Source organism: Schistocerca serialis, chromosome 1, assembly GCF_023864345.2.
Source record: "Schistocerca serialis cubense isolate TAMUIC-IGC-003099 chromosome 1, iqSchSeri2.2, whole genome shotgun sequence".
NCBI classification, from domain to species: domain Eukaryota; kingdom Metazoa; phylum Arthropoda; class Insecta; order Orthoptera; family Acrididae; genus Schistocerca; species Schistocerca serialis.
In genome coordinates, this window is record NC_064638.1 from 666,656,565 (window position 1) to 666,676,019 (window position 19,455).

The 19,455-nt window shown below is 41.9% G+C and overlaps 1 protein-coding gene across 1 annotated transcript in view; it reads left to right on the forward strand.

Moving 5' to 3' along the window:
- Positions 1-19,455, forward strand: part of LOC126422203 (sodium/calcium exchanger 1-like) — a 332,770-nt gene that overhangs the window by 99,838 nt on the left and 213,477 nt on the right. The window contains exon 3 of the mRNA XM_050087242.1: positions 6,969-7,060. Coding sequence (XP_049943199.1) covers positions 6,969-7,060 — 92 coding nt within the window. The remainder of the gene's footprint in view (positions 1-6,968; positions 7,061-19,455) is intronic.

Genomic DNA, 19,455 nt, shown 5'->3' on the forward strand with positions numbered 1-19,455 from the left:
TCTACCGACAACAAAAACTGTACAAAATGGCGGAAACTGCTTATGACGATCTTCAGAGTGTATTTCTTCAAGTTATTGTAAAATCAGTTCCTAGGCTGAAGTACCAACCAAAAAACATCGTGTGTTCCCAGGTAAACTAACTTCTAAATACGGCACTCTCCTCTATAGAAATTTCGGCTTACATTAAACAATACCAATATTTTTTTTTACTTCACTCATACATGTTTCAATATCTTCCAGTCTATCTACAGTGGGCTGTTAATTTTATATTAGTCGCGGTCAGGAAACTGGCCATCCTCTGTAATGAAAAGAAGTTACGTTTTCACCCATGGAATTTGAGAGACATCTTGCTATAACACATCTTCGGTATTCCTTTACTAAATATTTAAAAAATAGTGACGGAAATAGTGCGTAAGAAATAACAGAATCAAATGTTTCAAATGGCTCTAAGCGCAATGGAACTTAACATCTGAGGTCATCAGTCCCTTAGACTTAGAACTACTTAAACCTAACTAACCTAAGGACATCACACACATCCAGGCCCGAGGCAGGATTCGAACCTGCGACCTTAGTAACCACGCGGTTCCGGACGGAAGCGCCTAGAACGGCTCGATCACAGCGGCTGGCAATAACAGAATCAAACAACTACTTTGCATAAAAATAGGTACTACGTTTTGTCCACAGTGCCACACGATATACGCCTTACGAATTGTCAGTGGCACTGTCTTCACATTTTCTTTTTGCGAATCGTGTTAAAGTCATGGAGTTTTACTACCACGAAGACTTTAACGTATTTTCACGCGGAACTTAATGGTATTTGACTTCCTCTAGCTAATTTCAGATGTAACGTACGTATTACAATAAGTATTAGCGTCAGTGCGGTGGCTTTTTCAAAACTATACTCTGTAAAACAGCGGCGCTTATAGCTGTTGTTCTTTCCTGCCTTCGTTGGTTATACTTGTAAAGCCCGACTCCTTTTTATTTTATTTAGTTAATTTACAAGCTCCAGGCAGAATGTATAGGCTCGTTTTCAGTAATTACGAAATTTGCCAATTTAAAGTACTTTTTCTTACTTCACTCCCATTTTCATACGTTCAGTAATCACTCAGCAAGCGACGTGATAATGAATTCGTGAAGATGCCGTTAACATGTTTACGTAGGGTGAGTATTATAGGTACAAACGATAGGGCAAGTAGAGGACAAAGAAACAAGCACATAATACAAGTAAACATAGGTCTGGAAATCAATGGTTTCCCCGATACGACGTATGTACAAGTGCTGTAACGACAATTTTACGACACTAGTAATGGCTAAGACTACGTTTAGTTCGAAACACTGTCCTCGTTTGATTTTATCACCATTCGGTAAACAGTGTTTCGACAACTAGTATATCGATCGTGTCTCGCCACTACATCTTCCACATCTCCCGATCTCCCGACTTGAACCCGCTGGAATTTTTGCGTGGGGATACTCAAAAACTTTGTTGATCTTCAGCCCTGTTGATAGTGTCGATGAATTCTGGGAACGCAATGTAGATGGTTATCAAAGCTTTCGAAATACACTTGAAATTTTTTAAATTGTACGGGCATCAATGTTGAGACTTGGTGAAGCTTGCCTTCCCATAGACGGCGGGGTCATGTGGGACGCTTGTTGTAATGTGTTTTATTCTCAAGTGCTTATCTGCAGTTTGTTTCCTCGGGGACTCTACTATAAGGTGTTGTTGTACTCAGTTGTAAAAAGTTTTCGATGATATTGAGCCACAGTCATGAAATACTGTTTAAAAGACTAAACCACCATTTGACTGTCTATTGCTAGATTTACCTTTTGTACTATCTAGATTTCAGATTTTATACCGTTATCAAGTCTAGTCGAAACAAGGCCCCCGGAGTAGACAACATTCCATTAGAACTACTGACGGCCTTGGGAGAGCCAGTCCTGACAAAACTCTACCATCTGGTGAGCAAGATGTATGAAACAGGCGAAATACCCTCAGACTTCAAGAGGAATATAATAATTCCAATCCCAAAGAAAGCAGGTGTTGACAGATGTGAAAATTACCGAACTATCGGTTTAATAAGTCACAGCTGCAAAATACTAACGCGAATTCTTTACAGACGAATGGAAAAACTAGTAGAAGCCGACCTCGGGGAAGATCAGTTTGGATTCCGTAGAAATGTTGGAATACGTGAAGCAATACTGACCCTACGACTTATCTTAGAAGCTAGATTAAGGAAGGGCAAACCTACGTTTCTAGCATTTGTAGACTTAGAGATAGCTTTTGACAATGTTGACCGGAATACTCTCTTTCAAATTCTGAAGGTGGCAGGGGTAAAATACAGGGAGCGAAATGCTATTTACAATTTGTACAGAAACCAGATGGCAGTTATAAGAGTCGAGGGACATGAAAGGGAAGCAGTGGTTGGGAAGGGAGTGAGACTGGGTTGTAGTCTCTCCCCAATGTTATTCAATCTGTATATTGAGCAAGCAGTGAAGGAAACAAAAGAAAAATTTGGAGTAGGTATTAAAATCCATGGAGAAGAAATAAAAACTTTGAGGTTCGCCGATGACATTGTAATTCTGTCAGAGACAGCAAAGGACTTGGAAGAGCAGTTGAACGGAATGGATAGTGTCTTGAAAGGAGGATATAAGATGAACATCAACAAAAGCAAAACGAGGATAATGGAATGTAGTCGAATTAAGTCCGGTGATGCTGAGGGAATTAGATTAGGAAATGAGACACTTAAAGTAGTAAAGGACTTTCGCTATTTGGGGAGCAAAATAAATGATGGTGGTCGAAGTAGAGAGGATAAAAAATGTAGACTGGCAATGGCAAGGAAAGCGTTTCTGAAAAAGAGAAATTTGTTAACATCGAGTATAGATTTAAGTGTCAGGAAGTCATTTTTGAAAGTATTTGTATGGAGTGTAGCCATGTATGGAAGTGAAACGTGGACGATAAATAGTTTGGACAAGAAGAGAATAGAATCTTTTGAAATGTGGTGCTACAGAAGAATGCTGCAGATTAGATGGGTAGATCACATAACTAATGAGGAAGTATTGAATAGGATTGGGGAGAAGAGAAGTTTGTGGCACAACTTGACTAGAAGAAGGGATCGGTTGGTAGGACATGTTCTGAGGCATCAAGGGATCACCAATTTAGTAATGGAGGGCAGCGTGGATGGTAAAAATCGTAGAGGGAGACCAAGAAATGAATACACTAAGCAGATGCAGAAGGATGTAGGTTGCGGTAGGTACTGGGAGATGAAGAAGCTTGCACGGGATAGAGTAGCATGGAGAGCTGCATCAAACCAGTCTCAGGACTGAAGACCACAACAACAACAACAACAACATCAAGTACAATGCTAAAAGCTGTTAGACCATTATTACGTCATATTGTTAAGGCTGCCTTAACAGATATGACATAATGATGTTCTAACACCTTTTAGCTTTGTATATGATACTGGCATAAAAGCCGAAACCTGACAGTGCGAAAGATGAATATAGTAACACACAATTAGCTGGCGGTTTACTCTTTTAACCATACTGAGTTGTAATACATCGTATGGAGAAAACCATTGGTTTCCGGACCTGTGTTTCACTGTCGTCTAATCACCCCTTTCGTTTGTACCTATAACCTGCGTAACCTCCTCGGTGGTTCAGTGGGTGCCGCCAGCACGATAGCTCAGCGTGTTCGGTCAGGAGACTGGCCATCCTCTGTAATAGAAAGAAGTTAAGTTTTCATCGATGGAATTTGAGAACCGCTGAAGAAAAACTACGAGTAAACAGATAACAGGAAAGAAAGAAAAAGGGAGGTGCCGAACTATGGATCCGTAGGTCACGGATTCGATCCAGTGTCAGTCTTAGGACTTTTATCCATAGCTTATCACTTCTTTCACCCCGGCAATGCCTTTTTTTAATATTTTCGAGCTGTATCGTGGTTCAGAGCCCACGTTCACATATAAGTTCCTCTACAATCGGTCAGATGAAAATCATTTCAATGGTTGACGTAAGGCAAGGACATATCACCTGCAACCGGACCATGCCCAGTGAAGCGCTGTGGTTTTCAGACTAGTTTACGTTTTCGTGACTATTTTACCTTACAATTTCTTTAATATTAAAAACCTTCCAGGCTTGAAGTAATAACTATTTACCCACATTGAAGCATAAAGGGCTATCAAAACTTTTCCGTATGAGGAAGTGTTGCCCATTGGATGCAAGGTAGCGCGTCTCCAATGTGAGTATACAGGATGATTCTAAAAGAATACCACAACTTTAAAAATGTGTATTTAATGAAAGAAACATAATATAACCTTCAGTTATACATCATTACAAAGAGTATTTAAAAAGGTTTTTTTTCACTCAAAAACAAGTTCAGAGATGTTCAATATGGCCCCCTCCAGACACACGAGCAATATCAACCCGATACTCCAACTCGTTCCACACTCTCTGTAGCATATCAGGCGTAACAGTTTGGATAGCTGCTGTTATTTCTCGTTTCAAATCATCAATGGTGGCTGGGAGAGGTGGCCGAAACACCATATCCTTAACATACCCCCGTAAGAAAAAATCGCAGGGGGTAAGATCAGGGCTTCTTGGAGGCCAGTGATGAAGTGCTCTGTCACGGGCTGCCTGGCGGCCGATCCATCGCCTCGGGTAGTTGACGTTCAGGTAGTTACGGACAGATAAGTGCCAATGTGGTGGCGCTCCATCCTGCTGAAATATGAATTGCTGTGCTTCTTGTTCGAGCTGAGGGAACAGCCAATTCTCTAACATCTCCAGATACTGTAGTCAAATGGTTCAAATGGCTCTGAGCACTATGGGACTTAACATCTGTGGTCATCAGTCCCCTAGAACTTAGAACTACTTAAACCTAACTAACCTAAAGACATCACACACATCCATGCCCGAGGCAGGATTCGAACCTGCGACCGTAGTAGTCGTGCGGTTCCGGACTGAGTGCCTGAACCGCTAGACCACCGCAGCCGGCGATACTGTAGTCCAGTTACAGTAGAACCTTCGAAGAAAAAAGGACCAAAAACTTTATTGGCTGAAATGGCGAACAAATGTACAACTAAATGAAACTTTATAGCTCCCTTAATTCGCCGACAGATAGTGCTTAGCTCTGCCTTTTGTCGTTGCAGAGTTTTAAATTCCGAAAGTTGTGGTATTCTTTTTGAATCACCCTGTATAAACACCGGCATGATGACCGTTCTAGTCGGCTGTCAATTGGCTTCGCACCAGAAAATGTACGGAATAGCGCAGATCAGATCCTGCGAAATCATAGACAGGCTATCCAACACCTCTACAAGGGCTTGTGAATAAGTTGTAGTATATGTCAGCGTATTCCATCAGAAGAACTGAACATGAGAAGGATTGTGGTGAAGTTTGTGCCCCGCCGGTCAGGAGCAACATCACTGAAAGTCTGCAGTGAAATCTAACGACTGTTTAAAGGCGATCCAAATTTCCCTTACAGAATCTGTCACAGGAAACGAAAACTCAACTTACGGCTATTACTCTGGAACTGGGTATACTTTGAATACCACTATGCAGAATGAGATGTAGATAATTAACACATTCCGGGAAACTTTGAATACCTCGTCGCGTTCAGGTGACACTGCTTTGTCACGACACGGATAATAATGTTTTTCAATATAACAAAATATTTATGCTTTAGACCGTGTGTTATTATTGTGTCTATCGATTTTTCTTGCAATCCACATAGAATATTTTGATTCGCCATAAAGTTATGGTTTGAGGATGCATACGAAGAATTAGTCGAAAGAAAGTCTGTATAAGCTGCACGTTATTCGATGCCAATCGGCAATGGGAAACGCCGTTCTTGCTCATAAGAGAAATAACGTAATATTAGTGCTACGGGTCTATGAAAAAAGACGGCTTGGTGCAGCAGCTGAAATCGGCTGCTTCGGTTATACTTCGTGTTTTGTCACCACAGTCAGTAAATAATCTTCGACTGAATTTTACACCACTAATTTGAAATTTCACCATGTATTTGGGAATAAAATTACATTTTTAGCTTCGTTTTTCCTCTAATATGGACGACAATCAATCTTTACCGCTGACACAGGAGATAACGGCACATAAAACATCTTTTTTGGCTCTTCTAGCGATATGCTACAGTACTGCGGCAAGGGGTTTTCAGAGTTCACCAGAACAGCAGATCCAGATCTGCGAAAAAATAAGAAATTGAATATACGAAGGTTGGAACTTAAATAGTGGAAACACTGCTGTGGAAACATTATGCAATGGAATCTACTATTGTCGCTGATATCACACCTTGCTGACATACCCACCTTACCTCCGAGCAAATGGACACGCCCGTCCCACGTCACCGGCGTGCGCACAATCGAAGAAAACACAGTCATGACTTCTGTCTCTAAGCTGGTCGTAGGTTGAGTTCCAAAAATGAACAGCATAGAGACAGAAGTGATGACACTTTCTGCAGGACCTGACCATCATTTTGTAGGACAATGCTCAAGCACGTACAGTGCAAGCTGTTACTTATTTGTTTGACTGATGGGGCTGCTAAGTGCTATTCCACCTACTGCACTCCACTGACTTAAGCCCTCAAGAGTTCAACTCGATTTCTAAACTGACCGAAACACTACACAGCATTCGCTTCGGAACTGCTACAAATTCGTCGGGCAATAGACCGCGCCGCTCGAACTGTCAACACAACTGGTACTGCTAAGAGTATCCTACGACTTCCACATCGCTGGCAACGGGTTATACACAATGCTGGTGACTACTTTGAAGGTCAGTAAAACTTTGAAACAGTATCAATTTTGTACGAGCGGTAAATAAATAGTTGCCACTATTAAAGTTCCAATCCTCGTATTATGACCACCCCTTTTAGATAGTACGCTGTCTGGATAGGATAGTCAAACTACACAGCGCAGTGGAGTAATTGGTAAGCACTTACTAAGGCAGGCTCTGTTGACTGTGTGTTGCAGGAAGTTCATCACGCTGCACATCGTAGACGAGGACAGCTACGAGAAGGACATGCTCTTCTACGTGCAGCTGGGCGAACCGCGAATGCTAGGCGGTGAGTAACATTTCCTACGGGCGCCGCATCCGCAGCCGCTGCCTTTGCTGTTTCACACACGCCATCAAACTCACCCATTCATTCAGACTCACCAGTGTCCCGTAAAGTAACCAAAAGTCCTGAACTGCTACACACACTCACGATTTCATTTCGAAAACATGTTCACCACAGTCCTTCTGCAACATACAACATGTACACTATGAATGCGACTACTGATACCTTTTTTGACACTACTCGTACACTTTTCAATGGCCACACTACCTCGACTACTCAACAGACGTGGACTTTGACGAAATGCATCGACAGGCTCGTATCGTAGCTCCGTGGTCACGACACAACACTTGTTGCCTTTGACTGGCGGCAGATGTTCGCCATAATATTTATTGCTAGCTGTATAAGTCGATCCAGCCTGTATTTCCACGTAATGCTGTGCCATTCACTTCTTGACTTTGCGTGAGGCGACGACGTCTTTCAAATACAGTACGATCAGCGAACCGTTAGTAGTTACGTGACTGATAACACGTCTTTTCCCACACCCGTACCGCAATCTTTTGTTTCTTTTAGCGTCTTCTGCAAAAGGTGGGTCCTCTTTCGTCTGTCCAGCAATCACTATAAGCGTATCATGACATCGAACAGATGGTGTTGGTTTGCATGAAATGTGATGTTCACTTCGACTAAAGATCACGTTCGCACCCACCATGCTCGGTAGCTTGGGATACTTCTCACATCGACCTCCTCGCCAGACAAGATCATTTTCCTCGTTTCCTGATAGACACAGTGGCTATTCTTGGCAAAATCAAGACTGATAAATAAATGAAAAACTTAATTACATAATTTGGCTAGTCTTTTCAGCAGCGTTTTTACTTCGTCGATGCACATTTAGAAGTCAACTTACCATCAGTAATGCAATTGTTATATAAAGATCTTTATTGTGATGTCAACACGCCGAAACACGTCTCTGTGGGAAACATAGTGAGATATTGATTGTAATTTGTGAAATGACCACCCACCCACCGCCTCCATAGCATGGCACGGGTAGCACTAAGTGTTTACGGCCAGACGACACACGTAAATCATTCTCGTCAATCAGCGTCTCTGTTAGTGAAAACCGTATCAAAATCTCTACAATATTTCCTAAGATAAACCCGAACATACAGACAGAAACATCGGCATAGGACTTTAATTTATAATATGTGCGTCTACAGATATAGAAGATAGATCATAGATAAACAGAAGAATGTTTTTGTTGAAACTTATATTATACCAGCGAATTTTGCTGATTTGTTTTGTAGACGATACCACAATGGCATGATGACATCACAATGAAGTTCCTTAGGTAACAGCTCAAGACTGAATGATGAAGCCATGACTGGGCTACATACGCAGTCATAGCAAAAATGCTACTGAAATAACTAATTGATTTTCTATTAGTACTATTCTTCAGCTGCCAAAGGAAATCAGGCAACTTATATGTCCAGATAAAATTGACGAAATTCTCTGAGAATGTGAGACCAATTAAGTGGCACGGTTTACGCGAACTGTTTAAGAACACTGTACTGCTTACAAAACTCGCGTGAAATCCAGAAATCTAAAAAGCTGAGCACAAGTGTGCCACAAAAGATTGTAAGATTATGTTCGATAAAAGAAAAATTTCTCTCTCTCGTCTCCAGCTGTTGGAACCAGCCATGTAGCGCTCATTGACGGTACTGAACCTACATTGCGATTAAAATCCTCGCCCCCCCAATCGAGAATTAGGTGTTCCATAGTTTCCTTAAATCATTAAGCAAATGCCGAGATAGTTCGTTAGAAAGGACACGCTCGATTACCTTCCTCTTCCTTCCTCAGTTAAAGCTTGTGCTCCATCTCCAATGACCCCGACGTCGACGGCACGTTGAAACCAAATCTACCTACCAACTTCCTACAACTATTGGGGCCAACCTACAGCCAGCCAAAATTATAATTTCGGCATGTCCATCCTTGTTAAGTAGGAGGAGAGGACCATAGCCGACAGGAGTATCACAGTTTTGACCACTGCCGTCAGCTATAATTTCATGATCAGTTTATTTGGCAACCCATTTCGACGATACACTTCGTCATCATCAGGCCCTAAAAGTAACATAAAAGCAGGTACATTAGCAACAGCATGACACCAAAAGCAAAATTGTACCTCGAATATGTAATACGTAGTTATTCTGTGTTTCAAAACGATCTTCATACAACCTTAATAAGTGTATTGTGATCAAAAGTATCCGGACACCTAATTGAAAATGACTTACAAGTTCGTGGCGCCCTCCATCGGTCATGCTGGAATTCAATATGGTGTTGGCCCACTCTTACCCTTGATGACCGCTTCCACGGTCGCAGGCGTACGTTCAGTCAGGTGTTATAAGATTTCTTGGGGAAAGGCAGTCAATTATATGCGAAGTGCAGCGCTAAGGTGAGATATCGATATCGATGTCGGTCGGTGGGGCCTGGCAAGAAATCTCCGATTCAAAACATCCCGAAGGTGTTCTACAGGACTGAGGTCTGGACTCTGTCCATAGGATTCAGGTCAGGACTCTGTGCAGGCCAGTCCATTGAAGGGATTTTATTGACGTGCAACCACTCCCCCACAGGCCGTGCATTATGAACAGGTGGTCGATCGTGTTGAAAGATGCAATCGCCATCCCCGAATTGCTCTTCAGCAGTGGGAAGCAAGAAGGTGCTTAAAACATCAATGTAGGCCTGTGGTGTGATAGTGCCTCGGAAAACAACAAAGGGTGCAAGCCCCCTCCACGGAAAACACGACCACACCGAAGACCACAGCCTCCGAATTTTACTGTTGGCGCAACACACGCTGGCAGATAATGTTTACTGGGCACTCGCCATACCCACAGCCTCCCATCGGATCGCTACATTGTGTACCGTGATTCGTCACTCTACACAACATTTTCTCACTGTTCAGTCGTCCAATGTTTACGCTGCTTACACCAAGCGAGGCATCGTTTGGCATTTACCGGTGTGATGTGTGGCTTACAAGCAGACGCTCGACCATGAAATCCAAGTTTTCTCACCTCCCGCCTAATTGTCATAGTACTTGCAGTGGATCCTGATGCAGTCTGGAATTCCTGTTTGATGGTGTGGATAGGTATCTGCCTATGACATATTACGACCCTCTTCAACCGTCGGCGGTCTCTGTCAGTCAACAGACGACGTCGGCCTGTACGCTGTTGTGCTGTACGTGTCCCATCACGTTTACACTTCACTATCATACCGGAAACAGCGGACCTAGGGATGTTTAGGAGTGTGAAAATCTCGCGTACAGACGTATGACAAGTGACACCCAATCACCTGACCACGTTCGAAATCCGTGAGTTCCGCAGAGCGTCCCATTCTGCCCTCTCACAATGTTTAATGACTACTGAGGTCGCTGAAAAGGAGTTCCTGGCAGTAGGTGGCAGCACAATGCACCTAAAATGAAAAACGTATGTTTCATCTGGTAATTTGTCAAAAATTTTCATAGCAGCATATTTTATCCCTTTCTGTGCCGAAGATAGGTTGAGTAAAGGATAGTGTAAGTCTTTTTTCTGGTATTATAATCATGAATATCACCGTTGTTTTTAAACTGTCCCATATTGTTGAGAACAAATTTCATTAGTGAGTAAATGTACTGTGAAGCTGTTGTAAGAATTCCCAATCTTTTAAAAAGATACCTACAAGATGTGTGACTATGAACCCCACGCATCATTCTAACCGCTTTCTTTTGAGCAGTGAATACTTTTTGTCTAAGTGTTGAGTTACCCCAAAATATTATTCCGTATGACATCAGAGAGTGAAAGTATGCAAATTATGTTAGCTTACTAATGTACGTACTTGCAGGGCTAGAAGTATGGAAAACCGTTACATATCATAGTAAACTACATAATTAAAAATACATGGTTAATACATCAAGCAAATAAATATCCACTAACCTTGGGTATGACCGTGCGTATAACGTGACTACAAACATCATCTAGTGGTGTGGGGTACATACACCTACACAACTGGTTTATGTCGCAACCAGCAATAAAAATGACAATGCATGTCCTTGTACAGTAGAGAATCTAAACAAAATACCTAAGAAACAAAGCAAATAATAGAGGACAAAAACAATCATAAGCCTATTGACGTTTTTATGAAGACAAGACAGGGAGAACAGGACAATCTAATGAAAATAAGAACAATTCATCAAAACTGTCTCTCTGTTGAGTGATGAGACATAAGTGAGTCATCTAGCCACGTCCTTCTTACTAAAGTGTCGACACTATGGAACACAGTAACGTATCAAAACAATGTGAAAAGCCATATGAATATGGATTAATGAAAACACTTATGAGTATCCTAATCATACGACTCAAAAATGGCATGGAAACAATAAGAAAGAGGGTAGTTGCACGTTATGTGACGCATAAGGCGTTAACAAGGCAACCACGTCGTAAGACTCATCAAAAATATAACAGGAAAGAAGGGCATAACAATACTGATTTAACATATTGAGCTCTTAAAACATTAACCGTGCAAAACGGCCTTATAGTGGAATCCCATCACAAGATTGCGGACATATACGAGAATAATGAACTAATTACTTCAAGCGTTACCCAATAAAGTGGACTATATTTCGGAGGTAATTAGTAACAGTTCAAGATACCTGAATAAGAGCTGTAGACTAGAATCATGAGACGAAGTCACCGTAAAATAGCTATTAGCCGAAGACAATAGAAAGTGGCATTAGAACAGGCCGAATCTATGTTGCACAAGCACGCAACAGGAAAAGTTGAAAGAATTGCACGCTGCCTGCGCGTTCGTATATCAGGATTATTAAACACAAACCGGAATCGTAATTTTACAGTACAAGCAATACAGTTCTTAAGGTTGTGTTCAGAACGGTTTTAAACGGCAGAATAACTACGTATTAGCCTACATATTTTAATTGTAGGTACAATTTTGCTTTTTATGTTATGCTGTTGCTAATGTAGCTGGTTTTATATTACTCTTAGTGTCTGATGATGACGAAGTGCATCGTCGAAAGCGGTTGGCAATAAATTGATAACGAAATTACAGCTGACGGTAGTGTTCAAAATTGCAATAAAAATTATAATTTCTCCAACATCGGCATCAGAGATAGCGCTTACGCCGTCAAGCGTCCATTGTGCTTGAAATAATAAAGATTGAGGGTCGGGGTCCCGTCGACGAAGCGTTGGAGACGGAGCACCTCTCCGATACGACGAGGATGGACAAGACAACGGGCCGTGAGCTTTTTAAAGCAACCGTTCTTGAATTGGCCTAATTTTTTAGGAAAAAACCACAGAAAATAAGGCGGACAGCGGGCAATAGCCTTATAACGCTCTGCTTATAAAGCGAGTCACAGCGCCAAATCACAAGTTTTGAGAGGATGGGTGGTGACGAAACAAGTGTCCAAGATTCGCAGTTGCCAGTCTAATTTGCACTATTTGATCAAAAGTATCCGGACACTTACTAGTAGACATTAATATGTGATGTGTCCAATATTCGCCTTTATGACAGCTTGAAGACTGCTGGGGACACTTTCAGTAATGTGTCTGAATGTTTGTGGACGAGTAGCAGCCCCTTTCTTCCTCAAGAGAAGGTAGCAGTGTTGGACGCTGGAGTGTGGAGCGAAGTCAGCGTTGTAACTCATCCCAAAGTTGTTGCCCTGGGTTCAGGCAATGAATCTGATCGGGCCAGTCCACTTCAGAACTGTTTCTGTCCTCAAACCAGTGCCTCACAGGTGCTGTTTTATGGCAGAGTACATTTCCTTGCTGATAAAATCATCGTGTCCGAGCCGTTCCTCTACTGCATCCAGTATACAGTGCTGTAAAATGTGTCCATATCTCCACGCATTTAGCGTTTTTTCAAGCACAAAAAGGGACGACACCCTAACAATGAAAAACACCACCACATCGTAACTCCACCTCCTCCGCACTTCACTGTTAGCACTAAACATCACGACAGGTTACGTTTTCCAGGCATTCGCCAAATCTAAACCCTTCCATCGGATTGCCACAGAGTCTGTCGTGATGCATCACTCCAAAACATTTCTTTCCTCTCATCCAGTGTCCACTGGCGTCGCTCTTCACACCACCTCAGGAGTCGCTTAACACTGACCACAGAACTGTGTGACTTATGAGGAGCTGCTCCACCATTGTATCCCATTGTTTTTTAACTCCCTACGCACAGTCATTGTGATACCCGAATTGATGGTAGCCCGTTCCAACTCACGAGTGATTTCTTCCGTCGATTTCAGGCGGCTTTTTACAACCACCGTCCGCGATGCTCGATGGTTCCTGCCCATCACTAAACCTGGTTTGCCTGGTCTTGATGCAGCTGTGGTTGTTCCTTCCATTCCATTTCACAATCACTTCGCCAACAGTCCACTTGGCAGCTTTAAAGGGCACACATTTCTCTGGGCGGGACATCCACAACTGTTATTCATCATTCAATGATAAAATCCGCTAGATTAGTAAAAACTATTAGTTTCTGCGAAGGAAAGTTTTAGGACATGTATCCCAAATTCAAGTGCAATTGCATAATTATAAATCAATAATAATATCTGTCCACATGGTATCTCCATAATAATATCTGTCCACATGTATCCTCGGTACATTGGAGGAACAGTTTTTTCCCGTCTTATGGAGAGAAGCTGTACGGTATGCAAAGTAATAATTTTTTCATAATGTGGGGCCACAGTCATAATATATTTTTTTAAAGTGAGTACCGCCAATAGATTGTTTTTTATTTGCAGTGTTACATCTACACGATCATGATTTCGGCTTTAAGGTGCCATTATCAAGTGTGTCAAGTGTTATACAGTGCCTAAGACGGCATACTGTCGTATTTAAAATATACTATTAGAGACATTGTCTAAGGGTCAGTATTTCTGGTAAAAGCCTACTGCTTGTTTTATCACTGAGTATACCATCTTGACTCAAGATGGTATACTCAGTGTGGTACACTCAGTGATAAAACAAACAGTAGGCTTTTACCAGAAATATCGACTCTTAGACATGTGTCTAATAGTGTATTTTAAATACGACAGTATGCCATGTTAGGCACTGTATAACATTAAAACACTTGGTAATGGCACTTTAAAGCCGAAATCATAATCTTGTAAATGTAACACTGCAAATAAAAAACAGTCTAATGGCGGTACTGACTTTAAAGAGGTATGCAAAGTGGAGCGCAACTGGAACAGGAGAGTTTTCCAAGTTTTCGATTGGTGGATTTTGTTTTGTTGGGATTCCCGCGGTCTGGCAGGTAGTTTGATGATGTTTGGTTTGTGGGGCTCTCAACTGCACTGTCATCAGCGCCCATACAATGTCCCAATTTTTACACAGTCCAATTTTTTTCACAGCCCAGTCTGCCGCTGTCACGAATGTTGGTGATTCTGATGATGAAATAATGAGGACAACACAAACACCCAGTCCCTGGGCAGAGAAAATCCCCAACCCAGTTGGGAATCGAACCCAGGACCCCGTGATCTAGAGGCAGCAACGCTAGCCACTAGGCCACGAGCTGCGGACGCTGGCAGATAGTGTGAGGGGCAACAGATTCGGTTGTGAACCACGGAGGAATACGAACGTTTTTCGGCCGCGTCCCACGAAGGTGGTTTGGTTTTTGGACTTGTTTGGAGTATGGGTGCGTAGGTGTATCCAAATCAAATAAGGCGATGGACGTCCTCCATCTCACTCGACGCCGAGGCACATTGGGCACTCCATCTCGATTTTTCTACACGTCTATGATGAGTATTCCGCAGCACCTGCACTAGGAATCTTTAGAGTGGCTTCTCTTACTTTTCTGCGCTCCCACGGCAGCAGCTATTGTTCTGAAATTAAAGTGTATTGTAAGAGTTCCTTTCCGGGTTCAGTTCACAACCACTGTCATTAGTATTAATCACAGTCAGACCGCACAATTAAAGTCGAGTAATCAGCCTTGGTTCAACTTTGTCAACTGCCAATCAGATCACTTAGCGAATGCGAAACAAAGTATAATCAATGTGTTACATCGATCCATATTCCATTTAACTCATGTTTTTATGAAGAAATCTCTTGTGATATTTAATTCTATCAAGTATTCAATTTCACAAGATCCCGTGATTATCTAATTATTTTTCTTCCTTATGTGGGAAATAATACGAGTAGTATTGCAGTAAGAAATACAATGTGTGACCTTCAGTTTCACTACACAAGGCCACATTTTACAGTCTTTTGTATTTAAATTCATTACGTGTAATTTTCATTGTAGCATCACTGAAGAGGACTGTGTCTCAGTTATTGAGAGGCAGAAGTTCATTTGAGGTTCCGTATTTCTACCCACCAGAGAGACATTTTGTAGTATAACGACATACACATACAGTGGTAAAAAATATAATTAGAGATGGAGGAATACTTGCTGGCAAGTATTTTCCAGCACAACACACACTACTTCCTGCATGGTGGAAGATAGAACAGATATTTTAAAAAGGGGATAACTTTCCAATAAATGCAACTTGTGTTGGCCCACCCAATCAGGTAATGCATTTTCATGCCGTTCTTTGGCTTTGCCATTATTTTTTAACAATATTTCTCTTGTCTGCAGTTAAACACTCCACCATTATCATGCTTTACCACTCTTCATGCAGAAAGCTGTGAATATGTTTTCCTGGCACATTTTTAAAACAAATAGACTTATTAAAATCTTCTTTGCTCACTGTAAGCATCTCGTCAATTGAACACAAGACTTAGATGTGCATAGAAATTGCGAACAAATGATGACGCTCGTGCAATCGTATTGTAAAACTTAAAATTGCTAGAAGAGGTTGGCGCTGAGCTTGCACGCCATTAGCCAAGAATCACACAGCGATTTATTAAAAGGATGATGACGTTGCTAAAAATCATTTGCCATGGGGAGGGGGAGGCGTGGGATGGTGATTGTGGGAAACTGTGTAGGGAGTGGATCAGGAGGGGAAATAAAATTGCGAGAAATTTGGGACGGGGAGGAAATTTTGGGAATGCTGGTATTGACGTCAACGATTCCAGAGATGCTGATGCTAGCATCAGAGATTTTTGCACTCGTTCTCTCACTACCTTCCTACTTACGATCGCATCAGCATAAGAATGCACCGTGTCATAAAGCAGCATTTTTTCCACAGTACCATTCCTGAAATGGAGTGGCGTGCCACGAGACTCCACCTGAACCTAGTGGAACCCCTTTAGTACGAATTATAACACCGGCCTGGTACCTGACCCAAGCGTACAACTTCACTACCTTTTCTCGTTACGGCTCTTGTGGAGGAACGGGCTAGCATTTCTCCACAGTCATTCAGACAACTCATTGAATGGTCCTCAGCAGAGATCAACCAGGCATAAAGACGAAGGGTGGACGACGTACTCCATATTAATGTCTATTAATAGGTATCCAGAAACTTTTAAGATAGTGTATAAGTAAACTTCCACAATCTCTGTGCCGACACATTGTATTCTCACTAGTTATATGTCGTTTTCTTTGTCGCAGATGAAAACAGTGTCCAGGTCTGGAACTCAGACCCTATTGCGGGCAATGCTATTAACCACTGGGCGATGCTGGCGCGGCTTACAGCTTTTGTCAGTAATGCTCTCCTACATTCTAATGTTTGCTGCGTACCTCACAGCCTCTGTGTTGGGGCCGTGGTCCAGAATAAGCATTTAACCTGTCGGGTAGTTTCACAGCATCGTCCATACTGCTGCAAAGTGAAAGATTTACACTGGCTTTAGTTGGTTACTGGTCTTAGAAAGAGGATCCACCTGTATTTCCGACAGAAAATTGCCAGTTGATGATGAAGACAGCGGAAACTTTTGCCGATAACTCGAGATTTTAAATGAATTTGACGCGGCAAGGAAACCAAAAACAGGTGCAACGATACAATCGAGAAAAAAAAACTCCACGTCCGCAGCAGACAAAAATTACCACAGGATCCACACCAACAATTAATTCAATCACATTGTAAAGCAAACAGCTCAGGACACATATTTTCGCATAACATAAATATGTTAGAATTTCTGTTTCTGTCACTTATGACTCTTTCTCCAAACTGTATAAGCACCGCGGATGATTTCAGCTTTAAGCAATTGTAGCGTGATAACTGACCATAAAACAGAGTATCTCTCATGACAGTACTACCAACCCTATAAGTCACCTGTCATGTCAATATTACGCAGAACAAGTACATTGTAAACCAGGAGACTCGTACTACGAGTATAAAGACGTAGAATATCATTGAATTGCCTGAACAGCTGGCTTCCTACAAAGCGCTGCACTGTCATGAAAGCTCCCTTACACTACTCCATTGCCTTCTAGTGAGCACTGGTTTCTATTGTCACTCTTGAGGTGGAGTATCACAATACATCCATAACTTCATAGTATGTAGTACTTCAGACAACTGAAAATGGATTTTAACTTCTGGTAAGGAACCGTGCAGTGGGAGAAAACTACAGTTAGGCTAAGAGCAATTAAATACGATATTCCCTGACCGAAGTTAAGTAGAAAGAACTACCTATAATAGCTTTACTTATGTCTTCACCACACTTTTATTTTTCATGAACTTTACGCGCTTCGACTTTCGGTCATTTTCAAAGGCTACAACGTACAACACATAACTGGTATCAGACGATATGAAAATATGATACAATTCATACACAAACATCAGATATATTGTATCACGTCAACATTTTTGAGCACGAGACAAGTACAAACTGCTACCAAGTGAAAATCTTGGAAGCCAAGTAGACTAAACCGCTAGGCGGCGCTGGGTACGTGATACACGCTACAATTTGTTTCTGTTTACAACCACAATTTTCAATGCTACAACGTATAAAATGATTTCATCAGGCGACATGGAAATCACTTACAATGTTTGTTTAGGGGACAAAGTGCGATACTCGACTGAGTGGTGGTGGTGGTGGTGGTTAGTGTTTAACGTCCCGTCGACAACGAGGTCATTAGAGACGGAGCGCAAGCTCGTGTTAGGGAAGGATTGGGAAGAAAATCGGCCGTGCCCTTTCAAAGGAACCATCCCGGCATGTGCCTGAAACGATTTAGGGAAATCACGGAAAACCTAAATCAGAATGGCCGGAGACGGGATTGAACCGTCGTCCTCCCGAATGCGAGTCCAGTGTGCTAACCACTGCGCCACCTCGCTCGGTTGCTCGACTGAGGCCAGACATGATAAGTATGAGGGCACGTAAGTTTACAGGATTAAGTGTAGAGATTGCGATTAATTTTATATAGGACAGACTTGTGAGTCCTTCAGAAAACGTTTAGGGAGCCTACCTATGACAGCAATGAAGGCGAAAGTCAAACTAATCTTAAAATTGTGCACAACGTCCCATAGAGGCTCCTGTTAAATATATTTGAGGAATTGAAGATTTTTCAGAGTAAGACAAAATTTGCGTCAGAAATAGTAAACGAATAAATAGATTTCACCAATACCTGGTTTTTCAGTCTGTTTACGGAGCACTTAGAGATCTGCCGTCATCCTGAATCTTCAGTAGATGGTGACGCACTACAATTAGGCCGCTACACAACAGTCTTTTTGTGATAAACGGCGTATCAAAAAATGGTTCAAATGGCTCTGAGCACTATGGGACGTAACATACGAGGTCATCAGTCACCTATAACTTAGAACTACTTAAACCTAACTAACCTAAGCACATCACACACATCCATGCCCAAGAGAGAATTCGAACCTGCTACCGTAGCGGTCGCGCGGTTCCAGACTGAAGCGGCTATAACCGCTCGGCCACAAAGGCCGGCACGGCGTGTCATTCTGTATTTTATCCCCAAGACCAGGCACCTTTGTGTGGCTTCCTTCTGTGTTTTGTTTTGTGCACAAGATGAGTAAAAGTTTATTTACTGCGTATTTAGCGCCATACGCGCGGATTGGTCATAGGCCGACAGAGGATTCGTAAGCGATTGCTCAGCGCTTCACGCTGCATGGTATAAGTACAAAACGGTTGATAACAATGCTACTATAGTTGTTTCACCACTCATAGCTGCATTTTATAAACGTAGTCACAGTACTGCAAACGTTTTTACAGGATTTTTAATATGTCGAGATTAACGTTGTGCACCCATTCCATAACTTGAGTTATTGCGTTCTAAAATGCTTGTTATCCACAGAAAAATAGTTTTATGGTCATACAACTATAAAAGATCTTATGTACGTTATCCTAAGTGTGCCGATAGAGTATAAATAAGCGGCTGCTCAGCGCTTCACGCTGCACCGCTACTATAGCTGTTTCACGATGCTTTCGCGTTATTTTATTTCAGCAGTGATTTTATAAGAATTTGTAGTCACAGTATTACAAGCAATATTACAGAGTTTTTTAATATGTTAAGTTTAATGT